Below are 21,705 nucleotides of genomic sequence, written 5' to 3'. Positions count from 1 at the left end.
TTTTTAAAGCACTTTTTAATTATCTCTCTTCCTCAAAGCGCGATCGTTTCACGGGACGCGTCCTTTATTGATTTTTTTTTTTTCTCTTTTTTTTACTGGGAAAAGATCAGACAAGGAAAAAGGGGAAAGTAACACCAGGAAGGGGCTGGCTGTTCACTTTTTTTTTTTTTTTTTTCTTTTACAAAAAAATCAGGTTTTATTACCCAGGAAAAACAAACCCAAGCCCCCCAGGGAGCAGGGGGAGCACTTTCCCAGCAGGGAGAATTCCCCGTCCCCAACATCACGGCAGAAATCAAACCCTCAAGGCTCTCCAGCACCCCCGCTCTTCCCCTTTTTCCCCAAAAAAGCACTCACTGCAGGGCTGCCCACCCCCTCGTTTTTACAGACCCCCCCCCCCCAACCGCACACCTCCCGTGTCCCAACTAGCAGCTTCCAGCTCAAAGCTGCAAATTTTGGAGAATTTGGGGGCAAGGAGGAGCTCGGGAGGGGAAGCCCCAAATCCCTACAACATCTGGGGACAGGTGGAAAGGGGCTGGGGGGGGGGGAGCACGGCCCCAGGACCCACCCAGCAGGAGGGCTCCTGCCATTCCCCCAAAACCAGGCACGAAACCAGTTCTTCCCCCGTTAAAATTAAATAAAATGGGAGCTGGCCCTGCAGGGGGATCCGTCCGCGCCTCGGGGCTGGCAGCAGGCAGCGGTGGGGGGACAAGGAGGGGAAATTCCCCCCCTCCCCGACCCCACGGCCCCCAGGTTCCTGCTCGTGCCCGTGGGCAGCTCCCACCCTTAAAAAATCAACGACAGGCTACATGCGAGTTACAAACCCCCCCCCAAAAAAAAAAAAAACAAAACCAGCAGATCATCAAGTTGTTCAGAGCAAAGGCTGATAGAAGAGAGAAAGTAAAATCAAAAATCCTGCTTCTCCTCGCCCCCCTGCCGCAGCCCGGGGGGGGCAGGAGGAGACGAACGCCCCCCCCGAGCGGGCCAGGGAAAAGAAACCGTGATCAACCTTGGGCCAGCTGAAGCTAAACCAGACCTCTCCTCAGCTGGAGTCGGCGTCTCAGAGCTCGCGTGGTGCCCACGGAAAGTGCGTCGGTAGAAAAGGGAGGTGGGGGCGACGGCGGGAGGGGAGGCGAGGCGGGGGCAGCCCCCCAGGAGGGGCTAATTCCCCCGGAAAGCTCCGTGTGCGGCTGAGGAAGCCGCCCCGGCCGCTGCGTTCTGGAAGCTCCTGTTGGTGAGGATGCCTTGGGAAAACTCCTCCTGCGCCCTTTGGAAGCTGGCTCCAGTGCGGCGATACAGGGAGTGCACCTGGGGGAGGGAGCAGGGGGGAAAATATCAGCCTGGGAGACCCCCCCGGCCAAGCAATCCCACCCAGGGATGCCCCACAAGGGGCCTGAGCTGCCCCCAGCCCCGCGAGGAACTCACCTGCTTGAGGAGGAAGAGGGAGAGGACGGCGCAGAGCGTGAAGAACGCCGCCACCACCATCATGATGATGGCCACGGCCAGGTTCCCGTGCAGCTCGGACAGCGCCGCGATCCAGCCGCTGCGAGGGAGAGCAGCGGGGTGAGCACGGCCCCCCCTCGGCCCCAAAGCCCCCCCCGGTGCTGCCAGGAAGCAGGCGGCTCCCCCAAACGACTCCAAATTCAGCCGAGCAGGGGAAAGAGGGGCTGGTGTTGGGAAATGGGAGAGGGGCTGCCAGACCTGGAGCTCCCAGCGCGTTAAAAAGCAGCAGAGAGGCCACGCCGGGCACCACGGCCAGAAATAACCACGCTGCCTGGCCCGAGGGAGCAGAGCTCTGACCCAAAACGCCGCTGTGTGGGCAGGGAGCGCCAGGACAGCTCTGCCCGGGAGCTGCTCCGCAGGCAGCGGGCAAAAATAGAGGCAGCTTCCACGGCACGCAGCTCCTGGAGGTGGCACCACGAGGGGAAAAAAGAGAGCAGCCACGGCCCCCAGCTCCTGGCAGCTCGGGCAGGAGCCTCACCTGTCTCCCCAGCCAGGAATGCCGACAGCCTGGATGACGTAGATGGCGATTTGGCAGAAGAAGATGAAAAAGAAGACGAAGAAGCTGAAGGAGCTGTCAGACCTGCAGGAGAGACGGCAGCGGGAGTGAGAACTGGGGACCTGAGCTGATGGATTCCCTCTGAGAGGGGGAAACGCACTCCGGTGGCCAGGCTCGGGTTTCCCAACGAAAAAGGGAGCACCATGAGCAAATTCCATCAGATTTTTTTCAGACGGGCTCAGGAACGAGTGGGTTTGATCTACTCAGTGATGCGAAGGGCTGGAAAAATCCCCCAGGCAGCAGGCTGCTGGAGCAGACAAACCCCAGCTCCCCCCAGCAGCAGCCACGTGCCCGTGGCGGAGGGGAACGGCACTTGCCTGAAAGCCTTGTAGATCGGTCGGTACCAGCAGAGGAAGGCACAAGGAGTGAATAAAACGAACCACAGGATGGAGAGACCGAAGTCTACGCCTCTGTCCGTCTGGACCGTGAACCACGCCAGGCAGGCGAGCAGGTTGAGGAGCAGGGTGACCGAGTGCACTGCGGGACGGGGAGGAGAAGCAGCTGTGAGCCCTCGGGCAGCTCCCAGAGCCCTCGCCGAGGCACAAAGCTCTGCAGATGTGACAGTTTTGGGGCCATCTGATTGCCTTTCTTCCAGGGGAAGGAAATCAAGGAAGGGAGGCACCGCTTGGCCCTGGCCGCCACCACCCACGGGGCCCTCGCTGCGGGACAAAGGGCAGCGTTGGATCCAGGAACTCCTCAGAGCCAGCTTTTATGGCAGCCGGGGGCATTACTCACGCATCCACAGGTAGTAGAGCATCTTGCAGATCCGCTGGTAGTCGGCCGGGATGTCTGCGGAGAAATCCTGGTAGAAGCAGGGCTTGATGGGGCACCTCCTGGGCAGGGGCGGCCAGTTGTTCTGCCTCGCTGCGGGAGGGAAGGACGGAGAGAGCTCTGCACACACCCGGGAGAGGGCAACACCTCTGGAGAGGGCAAACCCCCCCCAGGGAGCAGCCCGGGAGCCCCTCGTCGTGCCCCCACTCACGGTTGATGCTGGCAGCATTGCTCTGCAGCTCCCTCTCCTTCTTCTCCAGCTCGGCCGCCTTCCTCTCCAGCTCTGCCTGCTGCTGCAGCAGCCCGGCCTGCGCCGCCGCGGCCACAGCCTGAAAGAGGGGAGAGAGAGAAAGGTCGAGAAGCCCTCCCCCAGCCCAGGCAGGCACAGCAGGAGCCCCCCCGTTCCCCTGCTGCGCCCCCCCCCCCCAGAAGGCAGCACCCGGGGCCGTGCCTCACCTGCGGGGTGGGCTCCACCGAGGTCTGCAGGACGGCAGGCTGCGAGGGGCCGGCGGGCTGCGTGGCGGGCGTCGTCCGTGCCGCATTTGTCTGCGAGGGATAAAGGAACACGGTGAGGGGCTGATGTTTTGGGGAGGATTCTTTGAGTTTTAGCACTGCCACGAGGAGCTGGAGGAGCTTTTGGGAACGGGCTCACTCCCTAACACCCAGGGAAGCGGTGCCTAAGGGCTGTGGGCAGGAGAGAGCCCCGGAGGGATCCCCACCGGGTTTTTACCCCCTTTTATCCCCTTTTATCCCACTGCCCGGCTTTAGGGTGCCCCGAAGCCCCCCAGGCACCGCCGTGCCCCCTGGCACAGCCACACGCACCAGCTGGGAGCTCTCCGAGAAGGGGTTGAACTCATCCAGGCCGCTCTGGCTCGTGCTGGTGAGCTGCGTCACCGAGGGGTCCTGCGGAACAAAACCAGCAGGGGACGATCAGCAGCGGGCAGCGGCTCCCACACCCCCGTGCCTCCCCCCTGACCCCCCCCCGGCCCCCCCCAGCCCCTTTTTAACCCAAATACAGCCACAGGGGCACTGCTGACGGCCGGGTGATCCCATTTCTTGCTGGCAGCAGCCCCCCCAAACCGCCCGGCGCTGGGCACGAGGCTCCCTGGACGCCTCCGTGGGTTCAGGGGCCGGGAGCGCCGTTTTGGGTCAAATCCCGGGGATTTTGGGAGCCCCCCCCGGGTGGGGCCGCCAGCAGGGCAGGACCCCAATTAGCCCCGCTGCTAATGAGGCACCGCCTCACCGCCCCTCCCTGCTCCTAAAACCTGGCTGCCCACCCACAGCCTCCCCCCGCAGCCCCAAACTCGCGCTTTTTTCCCCCAAAACGCCCCCCCCCCCACAAGGGGCAGCGGCGGGCCCGGAACTCAGCGTCGGGGCTGCGGCTCCCGGGGGGACCCAAAGGGCGCCGGACCCCGGGGGGCGCCGGACCCTGCCGGCGGCGCACACCCCCCCTCCAGGTCCCGCCCCCTCGCGCTGATTGGCTGCGGCGCTCCGGAGCGGCGCTGCCATTGGCTGGCGGGCTGCCACTCAGCGCCGCGGCCCGGCGGCGCGGGGATGGGAGGGGGGGGAACGGGGAGCGGGGGGGAACGGGGGGCGCGGCGCGCACCTGGAAGGGGTTCACGTCCACCGGGTCCGCGAACGGGTTGGTGTCGAAGCCCGCCATGGCGGCGCTCCCCGCCCCGCTCCGCTCCGCGCTCCCGCCCCGGCCGCCGCCGCGCCGACACTTCCGGGAGCGCCACGGCGCATGCGCCGCTCTCCCCGCCCACGTGACCGCCTCCCTGCGCGGGGCGGGGCGGGGCCTTGCCCCTGAGTGACGTCACAACGGGGGCGGGGCTTCGCGCTGGGAGGGGGCGGGGCCTGGGGAGGGGGCGGGGCCTGGGGGCGCGGGGCCGCGCTGGGTCCTAAAGGGAGCCGCTCCCCATAGCGCGCCCTATAGCGCCCTATAGCGCCCTATAGCGCCCCATAGAGAGCCCCATAGAGCGCCCCACGGGCCGGCACCCCCCAGAGCAGCCCCCAGAGGCGCCCCCGCAGCGCCCCCCGGCCCCGCAGCGCCCTCGCAGCCCCCGCCCGGCCCCCCCGCGGCGCGCCCCCTATGGCCGCTATAGGGCGGGGGTAGGGCGCGGCCCCGCCCGGCGGGGGGAGGCGCCCGGCAGCGGCACCGGGCGGCACGGCCATGGCGGAGATCCGCGGTGAGACACGGGGACACCCCCGGGGAGACCCCCGGGGTCAGGATGGGGTCAGGATGGGGTCGGGTTTGGGGTCAGGGTTAGGGTCAGGGTTTGGGGTCAGGGTTTGGGGTCAGGGTTGGGGTCAGGGTTTGGGGTCGGGTTGGGGTCGGTCAGCAGCTGACGGGGGTCCCCTCGCCGCAGTGTTCCCGCTGGCCTGCGTGGTGCAGAACTACTCGTGGGGCAAGCTGGGGCTGCAGAGCGAGGTGGCCCAGCTGGTGGCCAGCGACGACCCCACAGCGCACATCGACCCCGAGCAGCCCTACGCCGAGGTGCGTCCGGCCGTCCCTCCACCTGTCCATCCATTTGGGGTCACCCCGCGGTGGGTGACTCAGCCCAAATCCCATTAAATCCCATTAACCCCCCCCAAATCTCCCCCCCCCCCCAAAAAGCTGTGGATGGGCGCCCACCCCAAAGGCGACGCGGCCATCCGGGACAACCGCATCCCGCAGAAGACGCTGGGGCGCTGGATTTCGGCCAACCCCGCCTGCCTGGGTGCCAAGGTGAAGGACGCCTTCCAGGGCCGCCTGCCCTTCCTCTTCAAGGTGCTGTCGGTGCGCAGCGCCCTCTCCATCCAGGCGCACCCCAATAAGGTGGGCACGGGGCGGCGGCACCGGGATGGGGTTGTGGGGTTGGGTGGGGGGCTCCCCGTGTTCCCACCCCATGGGACGTCACCCCCCAGCGCTGTCCCCTCGGCAGGAGCTGGCGGCCAAGCTGCACGCCCAGTTCCCCCAGCACTACCCCGATGCCAACCACAAGCCCGAGATGGCCATCGCGCTCACCCCCTTCGAGGGCTTGTGCGGCTTCCGACCCGTCGAGGAGATCTCCGCCTTCCTGCGGGGTGAGCATTCGGGAAGGAGGGGATATGGGGGAGGAAAAAAAGGGGACGGAGCCCGGAGCCCGTCCCCCATAGCCCCGCTGATGTCCCCGTCCTTTTGGGGCAGCCGTCCCCGAGCTGCGGGCGCTGGTGGGCGAGGTGGCGGCGGAGCAGCTGGAGCAGAGCAGCGCCAGCCACGATCCCCGCGGGGTCTCGGCCGCCCTGCGGGTCTGCTTCACCCGGCTGATGAAGAGCGAGAAGAAAGCCTTCGTCGACCAGCTCAACACCCTGGTGCAGAGGATTTCCCGAGAAGGTGGCGGAGGAAAAACCTCCCGGGGGTCGTTAGGGCAAGGAGGGGAGGCTGGGAAAGGAGGGGAAGGGGCTGGGGAAAACCCCACGTTGGGGGCTGGGATGGGGAGATGGGGATGGGGAGGGCAGAATGGGGGGATCAGGGTGGGGAGGTTGGGATGGGGAGATCAGGATGGAGAGATCAAGACGGGGAGCCCAGGATGGGGAGACTGGGACAGGGACACCAGAATGGGGAGATCAGGATGGGGAGGTTGGGTTGGGGAGGCCGGGCTGAGCCCCCACCCATCCCCACGAACCCCCCCCCCGCAGCGGCTGAAGGGCAGGACACGTCGGGGAGCAACGGGGACCTGCTGCTGCGCCTGCACGCCCAGTTCCCGGGGGACATCGGCTGCTTCGCCGTCTACTTCCTCAACCTGGTGCGGCTGGAGCCCGGCGAGGCCATGTTCCTGGCGGCCAACGAGCCCCACGCCTACCTGCAGGGAGGTGAGCGGGGGGCTCATCTTGGGGCGGGGTGGGGGGCACGGCTCGGGGCGGGGGGCGCTGACAGCCCTGTCCCCCCGCAGACTGCGTGGAGTGCATGGCGTGCTCGGACAACACGGTGCGCGCCGGCCTCACCCCCAAATTCATCGACGTGCTCACCCTGTGCGAGATGCTCAACTACACGCCGGCCCCCAGCAGCTCCAAAATCTTCCCGGCCGTGCAGAGCCCGCTGGACCCCAGCGTTTTCCTCTACGACCCCCCCGTGCCCGACTTCACGCTGATGAGGATCGAGGTGAGGTTGTTTGGGGTGGTTTTGGGGCTGCAGCACCCGTCTGGGCTCGGGGATGCCGCGTCCCGGGCGTCCTTTGTAGGGTGCGGAGCGGGTCGGGTGGGAAGGGACCCCGCAGCCCACCCAGTTTGGGCAGCCTGGGTTTGAGGGGCGCAAACCCCACCCGGCATGGCCATAAACACCCCCGGGGATGGGGTCGCCTCCCAGTTTGGCCTCGTGGTGTGCTGGTGGCACGGGGAGGAGCGAGCTGGGGACGCTGTGGCACCGCCAGCCCCTCTCCACCCCTCTCCTCGAGCAGCCCCAGACACGAGGAGGAGGAGGAGAGGCACAGATGGGATCTGGTCCCGTTGCAGATCCCGTCCTCCATCAAGCTGTACCTCGTCTCGGCCCTGGACTCGGCCAGCATCCTGCTGGTGCTGCGGGGCACGGCCGTGGCCACCTCCACGGCGGCCGCCTCGGAAATGTCCCTGCGCCGCGGCTCCGTGCTCTTCATCTCCGCCAACGAGAGCCTCTCCCTGCGCCTCGCCTCGCCCGACGGGATGCTGCTCTTCCGAGCCTGCTGCCTCCTCTGAGCCCACCCCAACACCCAAAAAACCAAACCATCCCCGGCCCGGTGCCCGGCAGCCGCCCCCCACGGCAATCCCAAAGCCGCTCGTCCCCGATTCTGTGAAAAAAAAGCAGCTGGGCGCCCGCCCCGCGCCTCCCGAGGTGACTTTTTGGGCAGAGGGCTCGCGTCTCCACAGCCCTCACCGGTGCTGCTAACGCCCTGCGGCGGCGCGGAGCTGCTGTGGGGTTTTGGGGTTCCCCTCGGGACTGCTGCTGGCCCCGTGAGGCTCCCCCCCCGGGGGGAAGGAGGCGTCGGGTCGGCCTCAGGTGGTGCTGGGTGTCCCATGTGGGGCTTACGGGGTGCTGGGCTGGGGGTTGTGGGGTCCTGGTGCTACCAATAAAGCGGTGACTTTGTCCTCAGCGCTGCGTGCGGGGTGGGGGGGGTCCCTACTGCCTCCCCCGGCCCCAAATCGGGTTCCCCTTGGATTTTCCCCACCTGTGGGGAAAGGAAATGGGAGCAGGAGTAGCAAGATCCTTTTATTGAGCGCTTCCCTCGCCAGGACACCAAACGGGAGAGCGTCCCTCTCCGGGTGCAGTGTTTAAATAAGGTTCCTCCCTGCGTGCCCCCTGTCCCTGTAGGGCAGCAGGACCCTGATTTAGGGCAGCAGGACCCTGATTTAAGGCAGCTGGTGAGACCGGAACGGCCCCTGGGGGGGGAGAAATCATAATGGGGAGGCCGTCGGTCCCGTCCTGAGCAGCAGCGGGGATCCCAGCAGGGAGCTGCCCCGTGCGACACGGAGGCTTTTGGGGTGCCCCCGAGGGCCATGGGGAGCTGTGCCCTACTGCAGCACGCAGCAGAGGGAGTCCCCGAAGCACCAGGGGCAGGGGGCAGCAGCGGGTTTTGGGGGAATCAGGTCCAGGTCCTCATCGTCAGGGACCTCGTCCAGGTGGTAGCCGTCCCGCAGCAGCTGCCGGCTCAGCTCCTGGTTCACCTGCGGGGGGGAAACGGGGCTGGGAAATCCCCCCCCGAGGTGGCAAATCCCCCACAGCGGCCCTACCAAGCCCCCCCGGCCGGGAGCCAAACCTGCACTTGCCTCGGCAGAGGAGTATCCGGAGGAGCCCCTGGATTCCAGCTCCCCGTCGCTGCCAGGAGGAAAAAAAGGGTCAGGGTGAGCGCCACGGGCACGGGGCTGCTCGGAAACCCCAAGGGATTTTAGGGCAGGGTGGCTGCTGCCTTTAGGGCTCGCAGGCACCTCGCTGCTGCTCCCCCAGCCCAGCAGGAGCCCCCTCCAGGCTCTCCAAATCTCACTGATTTGGTCAAATCGACCGCAAAAATAGGGTTTGGGGGCTTTTTAAGTGAGGTTTGGAGGGTTTGTAAGGTGCTCCTCGCCCCGATCCCCCCCAGCCCGCCCTCCCCGTACCCCAAATCGGGGTGCAGGGCGCTCACCTGCCCGAGCTGGGGGACAGCCGCCCGTCCTCTGCCACCTGGCTGAGCGCCACGTAGCCCCCCCGCGACCTCGGGGGCCTGCTGGGGGACACGGGGTGACAGTGGGGCCGCGGGGGGAAAGGGACGGGGAACCTGTGCGCCCCCATGGCCTCAGGCAGCCTCGTCTTCCTCCCAGCGTCCTCATCCTCCCAGTATGCCCAGTATCCTCATCACCGTCCTCCCAGTATCCCATCCCCATCCTCCCAGTATCCCCATCCCCCCAGCCCTCCCAGTATCCCCATCCTCATCTTCCCAGTATCCCCATTCCCATTCTCCCAGTATCCCCAGCCCCCCCCCATTCCCGGTTCACCCCAAACCCTTCTCACCCAGCTTAAACTCCCCAGTTTGGGTTAAAAAACCCTAAAATAAGGTCGTGAGCTCCCACCTTTTAGCCCCCAGCAGCCCGTGCCATTGCGGCGCCGCCTTCGCCGGCTCCCGCGGCCGCTCTGCAAGCAGCGGGGTGAGACCCCGAAGCCCCCCGCGGCCCCATTGGGGTTTTAGGGCCGGCTCGGGGCGCCCCTAAGGCCACTTACGGAGCTTGGGGTGGCCGGGGGGGGCCCGGCAGAGCAGGTAGGGCCCCCTCCTCTCCGCCCCGGTGCTGCCCCGAGCGCTCGGCCGCCTGCTCTCGCCTCGGGGTGGCTGGAAAGGAAAAGGGGAAGAGTTGGGGGCTGCGCTGCAGCCCTGACCCTATAAAGCTCCCCGTGTGTGCTGTGTGGTCCCTATAGCGCCCTGCATGTGCTGTATGGCCCCCCCGTGCTCGCTCGGCCTCTGTATGGCCTCTGCCCTGAGCAGCCCCCGCCCGGCCCCGTGCAGCCCTGTATGGCCGCGGGCTGCTCCGTGCACGCAGCCCCACAGGGCTCAGGCCCTACACCGCTCCTGGAGCACAAAGCCCCACATTGCCCCATAAATATAGCCCAGTCCCAGACTGCTCCCCATGCACACAGCCCCATATGAACCCATACAGCCCCATACATATACCCCAGCCCCATAGAGCCCCATACATGAACCCCCAGCCCCATATAACCCCACAGCCCAGGAAATGCCCATACAGCCCCACGCAGTCCCATATAACCCCGTACAGCCCTATACAGACCCACACAAGCCCCTACAGCCCCATATAGCCCCACACAGACCCCTATATCCTCACACACGGCCCCTCATATAACTCCACACAGTCCCATACAGCCCCACACAGCCCGATACAACCCCATATAACCCTGTACAGCCCCATATAACCCCATGCACAGCCCCCTACATCCCCCCACACAGCCCCCTACAACCCTATATAACCCTGTACCGCCCCATACAGTCCCCTACAGCCCCATGTAACCCCACACAGTCCCATACAACCCCATATAGCCCCCTACAATCCCACATAACCCTGTACAGCCCCGTATAACCCCACACAGCCTCCTATAATCCCCAGAGCCCCATATAACCCCACACAAGCCTGTACAGCCCCGTACGACCCCATACAGCCCCATATATCCCCCCACACAGCCCCATGTAGCCCCCTACAATCCCATATAACCCTGTACCGCCCCATACAGCCCCATATATCCCCACACACAGCCCCATAGAACTCCATACAGCCCCATATATCCCCCCACACAGCCCCCTACAATCCCATATAACCCCGTACCGCCCCATATAACCCCACACAGCCCCACCTAACCCCCGTATAACCCCACACAAGCCTGTACAGCCCCGTACGACCCCATACAGCCCCATATATCCCCCCACACAGCCCCCTACAATCCCATAGAACCCTGTACCGCCCCATACAGCCCCATATATCCCCACACACAGCCCCCTACAACCCCATATAACCCTGTACCACCCCATACAACCCCACAGAGCCCCATATATCCCCCAGACAGCCCCCTACAGCCCCATATATCCCTCCACACAGCCCCACATAGCCCCCTACAACCCCATATAACCCTGTACCGCCCCATACAACCCCACAGAGCCCCATATATCCCCACACAGCCCCCTACAGCCCCATATAACCCCAGACAGCCGCTTACAATCCCATAGAACCCCATACAGCCCCATATATCCCCTCACACAGCCCCACATAGTCCCCTACAATCCCATATAACCCTGTACCGCCCCCTACAGCCCCATATATCCCCCCACACAGCCCCCTACAATCCTATAGAACTCTGTACCGCCCCACACAGCCCCACCTAACCCCCTCTAACCCCACACAGCTCCCTACAATCCCCTGTAACCCCCCACAGCCCCTACACCCCCCCACCCCCCTCGCCCCCCCCTCACCGCCCGGCCCCGCCCCGCCCCCTCCCGGCCCGCAGCCCCGGGCCCGCCGCCGCCGCCCGTCGCCATGGCCGCGAGGCCCCGCCCCCGCCGCCTCCCATTGGCTGCGCCGCCGGACGGGGGCGGGGCCAGCGCCCCTCTGGCAGCCTCCGGGTGGCCGCCGCGCCCCCCGCTCAAAGGTTCCGGGGCGCAAAGGTTCCGGGGCTGGGTGATTTTTAATTTTTTTGTTTCTATTTTTGCCGGTTTTTTTGCCCAAACTCAGCCCCACGGTCAGAGGTAGCGCAGGAGGGTTCCTGCTCCCCGTAACAAACAACCACGGCACAGCGGTCAGGCCAAGCTTCCCTTTATTAGGCCCGCCCCGCCCCGCAGCATGGCGGCGCAATGAGGCTCTGGGAAACCACAACACCGCGGCCGCCCGCGCTCAGGCCGCGTCAGGAGAACGCTCAAACAACGCACCTGCAACGAAAAAAAGACAAAAAAGTCGTCACAAAGCGGCCCGTTACCTCACCAGCTCCCACACACCTCCCTGCCCGCCATTGTCACACAGAGCCCGGCCCTAAGGGTCACGTTAAAAAAATGTGGAAAAAATCCAAAATATGACAAAAAAAATGACTGTCCATGACACTGGTTGTCTCCGGAATTAAAAGGCTGCCTTCACGTAACTCAGGCTCCATGAGAAGTTTTGTTTCGGGCTTTATTTCTGTCAGGGTTACCACACACACAAACGTTAATGATGGATCCTCGTTAAGGATCCTCACAGCTCCTCTGTAACCCCGGCACTGATGCTGCAGACCTAACCCTTTGTTACATCCTTCCCCAGTTTATGCCGTGCTCAGAATTCTGCTTTTTATGGTGTTAAAACAAGCGGCCTCCCAGAACTCGAGGCCGCTGCCATCGGGACCAAACGCCACACACTGCTCCTGACGTTATCCGTGGGCGTCCCGCACATCAGTTAAACTCTGGCTGTGCCACAGCTCATCTGTTTGCTCTGTAAGCACGGGGTCCTGCAAATTAGCAGAAATTATGTTATTTTAAGTACAAGGTAAAGGAACTTCAGGGTTGTTAGGTGACCGTCAACAGTGGGGCCCATTTGCTAGCATGAGAGAGAAACAAGCACCTCCCCATTTTCTAAGTTGGCTACAATAAAATGAAAGCTTGAGCACTTCCAGAGGAAATGATCCTTCCATTTGCTAAAAAAAAGCTTCTCAGGAAAAGCTGATGAGGAGCAAAGGCTGACTCCCTGCCAGCCAGGTGCTGCAGCAACCCTTCGTCCTGGCAGCTCTCAGCTCTGGAGGCCTGAGCACCTGTGGAAACCATGACCGGCTCTTCTGGAAGGGCTGTGCTTGGTGGAACACCTCAATTTTCCCCAATTTAGAGCTCCCTACACCTTCAGGATATAGCAGGAGACATCCCAGGGCTGCGCAGTCTCACAGGAACTGCTCTGTGTGGGTCTGGCCACTTAAACCATGATCAATTTTCACAATAAACCTCGTTCTTCCTTCAGTGCTCAAATTTCCCAGTTACAGCTAGGGAACTGCAAACATCCCCCTCACATCCCAAGGCCAAATGTTTTTCAGACAGGTTTCAGTGTCACTAAAGTGATGTCTTCCTATCAAAAACCTCGATAGGAGCCAGAGCTTCCTTGCCACAATGTGTTTGTGGAAGGCTGTGAGGAGCACTCCGGCTTTGCCAGAGGAGTTTTAGGGTACATGAGTCCCAGGCCAGGAGCCTGGGAAGCGAGAGCACCCCTTACCAACATGGTTTATGCTTTATCCAGGCCCAGTTCCTCTGGAGTGGAGATTCCTAGTTCACTCAAAGTTGGCCTAAGTTCCTGGATAACGTACGGATAGATTTCCTTGTGAGGTCCTGCCTTGTCCTACAAGGAAAGGAAGGGCGTTAGTCAGAGAGCAAAGTCCAGCACCCTACAAATCCAGCACCAAAGTGCCCCAGCGATCCCTCACGGCTGCAAAACACCCCAGAGCAACACCGAGCTCCTGTCTGGGAAATTTTCAGAGCATTATCAGTGACACCACTCCCTGCGTAACGCCAGCTAACGCCTAGCCAAGGGGCGCCCTGCATGTCGTTTCCAACCTGCTCCCTGGGATGGAAGCAGCCCTGAGAGGAAACCTAGAGAAACGCCACAGAAAGCAGCAGCTGCACCCCGCGCCCCGCTCACCTTCACGACCTCCAGGATGCGGACCGCGCTGGCGAAGTCGTTTAACCGTCTGCACGCCCGCAGAGCTGCATCGATGATTTTTGGTTCCGGAACCAGGTCGTAGCCCACCAGCGTGTTTATACCTGTGAGCACAGGGAAACATTGAGCAGCTCAGCCCGGGCTACCAAAAGGAGCCTGCTAAGCGTTGTTTTGCTCCAGCTTGTGACAGAAGTAATAATTAACACCACCAGGAGCATCCGACTGGCATTTTCACTGCTATTTTGAGCACACACCCCAAGGGCGTTCTTTTGCTCTTCTCCCTCTCACTGTCGCTCACTGCTATGCCTATAACCAGCTTTTAGGTTAATTTGGTGAAATCCCAGTGGGCCAGTAACATCCACGCTCCCCAAAGTGGTGTGTGTGGGGAGCCTGCTACAGAACCATGAAGAAATCCAAAAAACTTTGTTCCTCCTAGTGCAATGCAGGCAGCCTGTTCCCTTCCTCTCCCTCCAAGGGGAAGGACCCAACCCTGGTCATCCACATCACGTGGGAACAATCCCTCTGGCGGTTATTTTAAGCCCTAATTAGGATAGTTTAATAGCAGCTGGCAGCTGCACAGCAAGCAACATGTGGAGACAACCAAAGTCTGCAGCAAGTTATGGCCAAGCCACTCACTCAAAGCCCCAAAAAAAAACGTGTGTGGTCTCCCATCAGGCAGCAGCTGAGCTCAGAAACTTTCCTCAGAGCCAGTGCTTCTCTCCTTCTCAAAGACCAAGAGTTAGAATACGTGTTCTGGGGCACTAGAACTAAAAAAAAAATGTGTTCCTACTGCCTTGTACCCTCTTTCTCCTCATTTTCCATGCTGTAGTTCCTTCCAACATCCTCATTGTATTAGTGAGGTGTCATCACCCACCGCAGCAAGCTCAGCAAGCCCTCACGGCTCCAGATCCCAAACAAAACTGCATTTTCTGCAGGTTACCCCTCCCTTTTCCTTCCACGTACCTTTCCTTAGCTCCCAGGCGTCGATGTCTGGCTTGTTGAAGTACGTCACCCAGCGAGCGTCGAACTCCTCGTCCGACTCCTGCGACCCATGGGAGTAGCAGCGGGCGTGCAGCACGGCTGGATGCAGGGAGAGAGGAGGAGGCTGTGAGCCCACACAGGAGCAGCGCACTTTACCCCTGACCGAGGGAACAGCAGCTATAAAAGCACGCGTCTCACTCGCGGCATTGGATTTGGACCAGTACCCAGCACCAGGCGGGCGCAGCTCGTTAACTAACCGCTGTTTGCCTCGTGGCACAGCGCCCTGCCCTCCAGCACAGACTTCCACAGCACTCCCGGAGCCTCCAGTCGGAGCAGGATTATTTAAAAGGAGAGGGAAAACGCAAGTGAAAAACAATTCTGTGCAGCCAGCCCTCTAGAGATGCCTTCTGGGACCTGTTTCCATAAGGCAAAGGAATTTTCTCTTTCCAGGGCTCAGTGATTTAGGTTAATGAGTTTTTCAGCAGCCTTCCTCCCCGAAATAAGAGCCTACAGCCGAGGAGTTACAACGTTATCCAACTGCGATGAACGCCCCGATTTATTCTGCAGCATCTTCCCCCTGCAGCCGACTCCTGCAGTCGCTCGGTAGCTCATTCTGTCAGCCTGAGGATTTCTCTGCTCACTCACCCACCCTGCTGGGCGACTCCTTCCTAACAGGTCGGCGATTCCACCACGAGCTCCAAGCTGATAAAGGTTTTTTTAGTGTCGTTTTTGGGAAATAATCAAAATGAGCACACCGATCTAAGCCCTCGAAGAGTTATTTATCCCAACAGGATACTGAAGAATTAAAAAAATACTGCCAAGTTTGGCTGCCTTTTTTTTTTTTTTTGTGGCTGCTCTCTTTTTTCCGGCACAAAGGTCACAGCAGTTTGTCAGGAGGAACCGCAGCCAGGCTACAAGCAGAGCCAGGTACTTCGCAAGCTGCTCTGCCCCTCCAGGAGCCTCCCTCTGCCCATGTTTGCAGAGCTCGGCTGTGACCTTGAGGGCTCCAAGATCCACTCCTGAGGAAGCTGCAGACAGCTGCTCACTTTCTCTTTCCTAACCCGGCGTGAACTATTCACCCTGACCAGCCAGGAGGGTTCTTTAAAATCAAGCAAAAACCCCACGTGCCTGCGCTGTTTGCATGGCTGATGGGGCTGGGCTGCACTTTTCCTCCTTTCCCACAGGCGTTTTTCCTTTTGGAGGATCCCCCAAAGCAGAGCTTTAATTTACACTGCACACAACGGGAGCTGCAGGGCTATCGAGGAGTATTTTTAGCCTCATTGAGCGAGGGCCCAGCCGGAACACAACCCGGATTTTGAGCAGAATTTATCACAGCTCAATCTTTGGGTCGCAATCCTGATTTACACCTGCCCCAAAGCATTTTTTGGTGGTTTTATCAGGGAGCAGGCAGAAGCCGCCGAGCTCTGACGCCCTCGCTCGCCCCTTCCCGCTGACCTTCCCCAATGACACCGCTCGGAGCGCTCCCTGGGACAGCGGCCTCCCCCTTCTGGCCGGCATCGCCCTACTGCAGGAGCCCCAAAAGCCCCAAAATCAAGACCCCAGAGCCTCGCCACCACCGCCTGCCGGCATTTCCCTGGGTGACCCACACACAGCCTTGGATATGCTTAGCAAAGGTGACTGGATCACAGCTCTGGGGTGCTGACTGCAAACCTCAGTCTTAAGCAAAAGGACAATTTAACAGACACCGTTAGACTGTTTTTTTTTTTTTTTTTTTTTTTCTCTAAAAAGGCGGAAAATAATAACACAAAGATTTCTGAATCTGGGATTTCCAGGGTGGTATTTTTCAATTACAGCTGTGTTCTTTTCCAACCTTTTTCTCTCTAAAGCTCACATCTGCAGTCAGAACTCAGCACTACACAACCCAAATCCCATTTTGTTTTGTTTTTTTTTTTCCCGAAAATTTAACAGCTGAGCTTACAGAACCCCAGCCCCCCCAGACCAATGGGGGGGGGGGCTGACAGGCAGAGCACCCCTCACGAGGATCAGGCCGGGGCCGCACACACACACACACCCCCTGCCCATTCCACCCCATTCCACCCCACGAGCCAACCAACCCCCAACAACCCCAAAACCCCCCGAATTTCCCCCAAAACCCCAAACCCACCCCCAGAGCCCAGGAGGCAGCACAAAACCCCCCACCCCCCGCGCTGCCCTCCGACCTCCCCAACCCCACAGCCCCGAGCCCGGGGGCACCCCCAGACCCCCCAAAACCCCCCAAACCCCCTCCGTTCCCCCCCCCTCCCGGTACCGGGCCTCATTCGCGGCCTAGCCCCGGGGTCACGGCAAGGACGCGGCGGCGGCGGGCCCAGGGCTCACCCGCGGGGCCGAGGGGGCGGCGGAGGGCGGCGGCGCGGAGCCCGAGGGCGGCGGCGGGGCGGCGGAGGAGGAGGCGGGCGGCGGCGGGCAGCATGGCGGCGGCGGCGGCACCGGCGGCCCCGGGGCGCTCGGAGGAGGAAATGGAGGGCGGGCGGGAAGCGGGGGGAAGGGAGGGGGGAGGACGGAGGCTGCGCGGGGACAAAATGCCGCGGGGACGGCGCGCGCGGTCACGTGGGGGAGGGAGAGGGGAGGGGGGAGGAGGGTGAGGGGGAAGAAGGGGGGCTCACCGCCATTTTGTGGTGGGGAATGGGTCCTGCTAGGGTGTAGGATAATAGTGTGTTGTGTCCTGAGTGGGAAGGGTTGTGGGGGCCGGCTCCTGGCTCCATGCACCACACAAAAGTCAAAGCTTGTGTCTCAGAAGCGCTTCTGTCTGCAAACAGTCCCCAATGTGTCATGCCCACGTCCCCGTCCCACCGCTGGGTGCAGAATTTCGCCCTCACGCCCACCCTGAGCCTCCCCTGTCCCAGCTCTGTGCTGTCCCCTCAGGTCCTCTCACTGTCCTCAGAGAGCAGAGCTCAGCGCCTGCCCCTCCGCTCCCCTCTTTGGGGTGAGCAAACCTCAGCCACTCCTCGCACATCCTCCCCTCTAGACCCTTGGCCGTCTTCATAGCCCTCCCTCGGACGCTCTGGTAGTTTCATGTCCTTACACCCAGCACCCAAACTGCACGCGGTGCTCGGGATGAGGCCGCCCCAGCATGCAGGACGATCCCTTCCCTCAAGCACCGTGTGCCCAAGGCACCCCAGCACGCAGTCTGGCTGCCAGGCCACGCTTCTGCCTCGGTTTCCACCCACAGCAGCACTTCTTGGCGTATCTCAGAGCCATGTTGTGTCCCTGCTGCCATGGGGCTGTCCCTACCGCTGCCTCTAAAGCCGCCAGGCTCGCAAAATGACCCCAAAATTACTCTTCATGGGCACCTGGGGCTGTGCCTCCGCAGCACACAATCCCCGCACTGTTTTCACTCACAATGTCCCCTCAGGACCCCGTTGAGCCAGATGCCATCCTGCTATTTATAAATGCTTCATATTTCGAGTTAGTCTTTTTTTTTTTTTTTTTTTAACTATTTCCTCATGCAGGAAATCCTTGGTAGGCAGCCAGCAACATGAGGCGTTTGAAATCCCCAGGCTCCTGTTGCCTCCAGGATTGCAAATTGCCTGCGTGCAAAATCAATTAAAAATAATTTTGAACATTAACGAAATAATAAGGTGAAACAACCGACGTCTTTTTCCCTCTCGCCTTGCTCCTCTCTTTCCCGGGAGCAACGTGAGATGGCAGCAGGATGAAGGACTCCCAGTTCTCAGCCTCATTTGTGCTTCGATCACTGTTTACTAAGCAGTGCGGTGGCAACTGGAGGGTGACAAGGGGCAAAAATGCTGAGAACTTGGAGAATCTCAGCTGGATACCAAAGGACGCAGTCCACAAAGTATTTGGGGGTGCTCTGGGTGAATTGCACTTGGTTTATTTCCATCTCCCACTGACACAGGCTCTGCTCATCCGATAGGAAAGCTTTCCCAGCCCCTCTCCTTGGTTTGCTGGGGAAGCCATCGCGTTGGTAAGGTTAAATAAATCTGCCCCCAAAGTCCTGCCATTGCCGGCCAGCATGTTAGGACACCAGAAATCCTTGGCTGTGATCAGTGAGGGCAAGGTCGAGGCTTTGGAGGAACATCACCCTCTGTGATGTCCAGGATTCCCCCTCTCTTTATGCATAGTAGGAAGTCCTTCTTTAGCCTCATTTAGGGTGGAAACCGGTGGGAGATGCTATGGGGTCTGTTCAGCCCCCTCCACTTCTCATGTCCCCCCACCCCCGTACACCTCCCATCTCCCTGCATGGAAAAACAAACAAACAAACAAGAAACACAGACAAAAAATGAAACAATTGGTAATTAATGTTCAATTACACCGTGGCAGATCCGTGAAAGGAATCAATCTGCAGCAGGGCAGATAAGCGGGAGCCTCTGGCCCGGAGGAGCAGCTGCCTGCTGAGGGAGATAACAAGGTCATTGCCAAACAAAACAGCCCCCTGCTTCCTCCTCCTCCTCTTCCTCACTCCCCTGCTCTCCTTTCAATCCCTCTCCCAGCCAAGCAAAGCGATTTTCCAGATGGGGGCTCTGGGGGAGGCTTTGCCAGGCTCTGCTGTGCCGGCGGGGGCCAAGTGGCTGCCAGGGCATGCAGGAGAGGCTGGCCCCGATCCCTCGTCCCCTGGGGACACGGTTTGGCCAGGATCCCCCCCATTCTGGCTTGGCAGTCCCACCCTCCCCGCACCCATCTGTGCCATGGGTGGTCGCAAAATTGACCCCCCCATTTTCCCACAGGCATATCCCAGCTATTCCTAAAGAGCTTTTATTCTCGATTAGTTTCCTTTTACCCCTAGAAAAAGCAGAGGGGTCGCTCTGAAGGGCTTTCTCCGTGAGCCAGCCCTCGACGAGGGCTCTGCAGCCAAACCTACAAAGGCACAAACTCCCCCTCATCCCGGTGTCCGTCCAGCACGCAGCAGGAGACGAGCTGCCCGATGCTCCCCATCGCCCCAGTCCCTCGACATCAGGCTTTCACCGTGCTTCTGGATCCTGCAAACAGCTCCGGGAGAGTGAAGACCCGAAAATCTGATACGAGAAGGATTATTTCATTTTCTTCTCTTTGGGGGCTGCTATTAAAATAAAACAAACAAACAAAAAAAGCAGTGCTCCAGGGCTCATTTCCTTGGCTCTCGGGCTGCAGCGGTGCTGGGAGGGGATGGATCAGCTTCAGGTATTTCAGAGAGAAGCAAAAAATTGAAACGGTGCCACATCGGAGGGGAAAGGGGAGACAAGCAGAGGGGCAGGAGAGGCAGAAAGCGACCCACCCACTTGTTTGTGTGTTATTCGGGATGAATCGCAGGAGCCATGAGGCGCGGAGCCCAGCATTAATAAACCTGACAGCTCCTCTCCGGGCGCAATTGAAGCGGTTTTCGTAATGAAGGTGTCACTCCAGGGGGCTGTGGGCAAAGCTGCCTCTCCTGATGGCTGGGATGTCTCGGTGTGGAGCAGTGCTGCTTTTCCCAGGCTGGGCAAAAAGCAAAGGATGCTCCAGCTCTGCAGGAGTCCCGGGGGTCCGCAGCCCTTTTCGGCAGGGGGTTATTTAGCAGGGGGGCGTGAGCAGCTCTGCATCCCCGCACGCGAGGAAAAGTTTGGAGAGGGGAGGTTTTCCTGCAGGCAGCCCCCGTCCTTGCCTCCTTGCCGGCAGTCACCGAAATGGGGAACCGGGATTGGGGACAGGGTGCTTTGTGGCATTGCCACCGCCCTGGGGACAGGAGGATCAGCAGCCCCCCAGGGGCACCCCCCGAGCCCCCCTGTAAGCAGGAGGTGGCAGGTCAGTGGTGGCCCTCTGGCTGGCTGTCCCTGTCCCCTAAGCCCCAGGGGCTGCTGCTGGGGCCGGCTCCCTGCAGCTTTTTGGGCAGCAGCTCCTCGCAGGGAGGTGGCGGGGGCCGCTTCTGCCCCTTGGCGGAGGAGCTGGAGGGGTCTTCTCCCGGCTGGCTGGGCTCGGGGGGCTGGTAGCCCGTCTGGTTGGGGTCCAGGGGGTCGCGGGAGAGCAGGATGCAGATGGAGGGCACGTTCTTGTGGACGGTCAGGTTCTGCGCCACGCTGCCGGGCGGCGGGTCCTGGTTCTCCCAGACCTCCAGCAAGGTTTTGTAGCGCACCTTGGTGACCTGGTGGAGCCCCCCCAGCTTGCGCTTCATGATCTCCACGCAGGTGATGGTCTTGGTGACCGCCCGGCCGCAGCCGCTGAAGACGATCTGCCGGCTGCCCTTCAGCTCCATCTGGGCCATGGCGAAGCTCATCAGGTTCCTGATCTTGCTGCCCTCCTTCACCTTCATCTCCACCACGCCCGGGGGCAGGTCGGGGAAGGGCAGGGGGCTCTCCTCCTCCGACGTCCTGACCTTTCGGAAGTTCTCCATCCCGGCTGGGGCTGGGGGCTTGGCCGCCCCTCCTTGGGCTGCCATGGCTCAGCCCTTCCCGGTGGGCACGGCGGGCACCTAGCCCCTCACTGGCCTTAGCCTGGGGGTGTCCCCAGGGGGCTGCGTGGCTGTGGGACCCCCCAGCCACCCCTGCTTGTCCCCACTGGCTGCGGCTCTCGGTGACGCTCGGGCTCCTCCGCTCCCGCTGCGGCGCTGGCTTCTGCCGCTCTTTGCTTCATTGTGGACTTCAGCAGCCCCCAGAGCTGCTCGGTGTAATTAGCAGATCCTCCCCCTCTCCCTCCCCTCCTCCTCCTCCTCCTCCTCCTCCTCCCCTCGCTCAGCCTCCCGTGCCAGCACCCAGCCGCTGCCTCCATCCCTGCCAAGGCAGAGGGAGAAGCTCTCTCCTGGCTTCGCGATGCTCCCGGAGTCCTGCCCCCTTAAAGAGAACCTGGTCCCTTCCCTCAAGGGCACCGAGAGCTGCCCGATAATGTCAGCAGTTGTCCCCTGTCACCTCTTGCCTGTCCCCTGTCCCCCCCGGCCTCCACCCCGCTGCCCGGGGATCATTGCACAGTGGAAAGAGATGCCCGAGTATTGCCTTGCGGCCAAATCTTATCGCCCTCCGGAGGACCTGGGATTGTTTTCACCCCGAGCAGGGCTTGCAAAAGCCATAAATAAACGAACAGGTCTGTAAGCCCTGTCCCTGCTGCCCCTAAAAGGGGTAGGAGGGGGCACCACTGCTGCAACGTCCCCTGGTCCCAGCCACCAGCCTCAGGGGGCCAAAAGGGGCTGCAGATGCACAGGGGGGCACCTCATGGTGTCAAATGGGGCACCCCATAGTGTAAAGGGCTGGGAGCCCCATGGGATGGAGAGAAGGAGAGAGCATCCTCTCCTGAAAGCAGCTGGCACCAAGAGGGGAAACTGAGGCAGGACCACAACAACAAGGGGA

At 61.4% G+C, this 21,705-nt stretch overlaps 5 protein-coding genes across 5 annotated transcripts; 1 reads left to right on the top strand and 4 right to left on the bottom strand.

Annotated features, from left to right (window-relative positions):
• Window positions 1-45: 45 nt before the first annotated feature.
• Window positions 46-4,594, bottom strand: SCAMP2 (secretory carrier membrane protein 2). The gene is made up of 9 exons (XM_068695233.1): window positions 4,434-4,594; window positions 3,650-3,730; window positions 3,284-3,373; window positions 3,039-3,156; window positions 2,792-2,920; window positions 2,374-2,533; window positions 1,979-2,080; window positions 1,423-1,540; window positions 46-1,305 (listed from the first exon to the last, which is right to left on the bottom strand). Exons 1-9 carry the CDS (start codon window positions 4,488-4,490, stop codon window positions 1,159-1,161), a joined length of 1,002 nt encoding a protein of 333 aa, XP_068551334.1. The 5' UTR covers window positions 4,491-4,594; the 3' UTR covers window positions 46-1,158.
• A 192-nt stretch (window positions 4,595-4,786) lies between these two features.
• MPI (mannose phosphate isomerase) lies at window positions 4,787-7,913 on the top strand. Its single transcript, XM_068695230.1, has 8 exons — window positions 4,787-5,016; window positions 5,197-5,324; window positions 5,445-5,645; window positions 5,752-5,893; window positions 5,997-6,182; window positions 6,488-6,661; window positions 6,742-6,950; window positions 7,301-7,913. The coding sequence occupies exons 1-8, from the start codon at window positions 5,001-5,003 to the stop codon at window positions 7,517-7,519; spliced, it is 1,275 nt and encodes a 424-aa protein (XP_068551331.1). The 5' UTR covers window positions 4,787-5,000; the 3' UTR covers window positions 7,520-7,913.
• A 104-nt stretch (window positions 7,914-8,017) lies between these two features.
• FAM219B (family with sequence similarity 219 member B) lies at window positions 8,018-11,389 on the bottom strand. The gene is made up of 5 exons (XM_068695245.1): window positions 11,263-11,389; window positions 9,513-9,618; window positions 8,941-9,018; window positions 8,578-8,636; window positions 8,018-8,485 (listed from the first exon to the last, which is right to left on the bottom strand). Exons 1-5 carry the CDS (start codon window positions 11,326-11,328, stop codon window positions 8,333-8,335), a joined length of 462 nt encoding a protein of 153 aa, XP_068551346.1. The 5' UTR covers window positions 11,329-11,389; the 3' UTR covers window positions 8,018-8,332.
• Window positions 11,390-11,586: 197 nt separating this feature from the next.
• Window positions 11,587-16,946, bottom strand: COX5A (cytochrome c oxidase subunit 5A). Its single transcript, XM_068695246.1, has 5 exons — window positions 16,772-16,946; window positions 14,417-14,533; window positions 13,436-13,557; window positions 13,013-13,135; window positions 11,587-11,715 (listed from the first exon to the last, which is right to left on the bottom strand). The coding sequence occupies exons 1-4, from the start codon at window positions 16,863-16,865 to the stop codon at window positions 13,022-13,024; spliced, it is 447 nt and encodes a 148-aa protein (XP_068551347.1). The 5' UTR covers window positions 16,866-16,946; the 3' UTR covers window positions 11,587-11,715; window positions 13,013-13,021.
• Window positions 16,947-20,031: 3,085 nt separating this feature from the next.
• Window positions 20,032-21,057, bottom strand: RPP25 (ribonuclease P and MRP subunit p25). The gene has a single exon (XM_068695241.1). The coding sequence runs from the start codon at window positions 20,802-20,804 to the stop codon at window positions 20,175-20,177; it is 630 nt and encodes a 209-aa protein (XP_068551342.1). The 5' UTR covers window positions 20,805-21,057; the 3' UTR covers window positions 20,032-20,174.
• Between the last annotated feature and the right edge of the window lie 648 nt (window positions 21,058-21,705).

This window comes from Anas acuta, chromosome 12 (assembly GCF_963932015.1).
Source record: "Anas acuta chromosome 12, bAnaAcu1.1, whole genome shotgun sequence".
Classification (NCBI taxonomy): Eukaryota; Metazoa; Chordata; class Aves; order Anseriformes; family Anatidae; genus Anas; species Anas acuta.
This window is presented reverse-complemented; position numbering and strand designations above follow the sequence as displayed.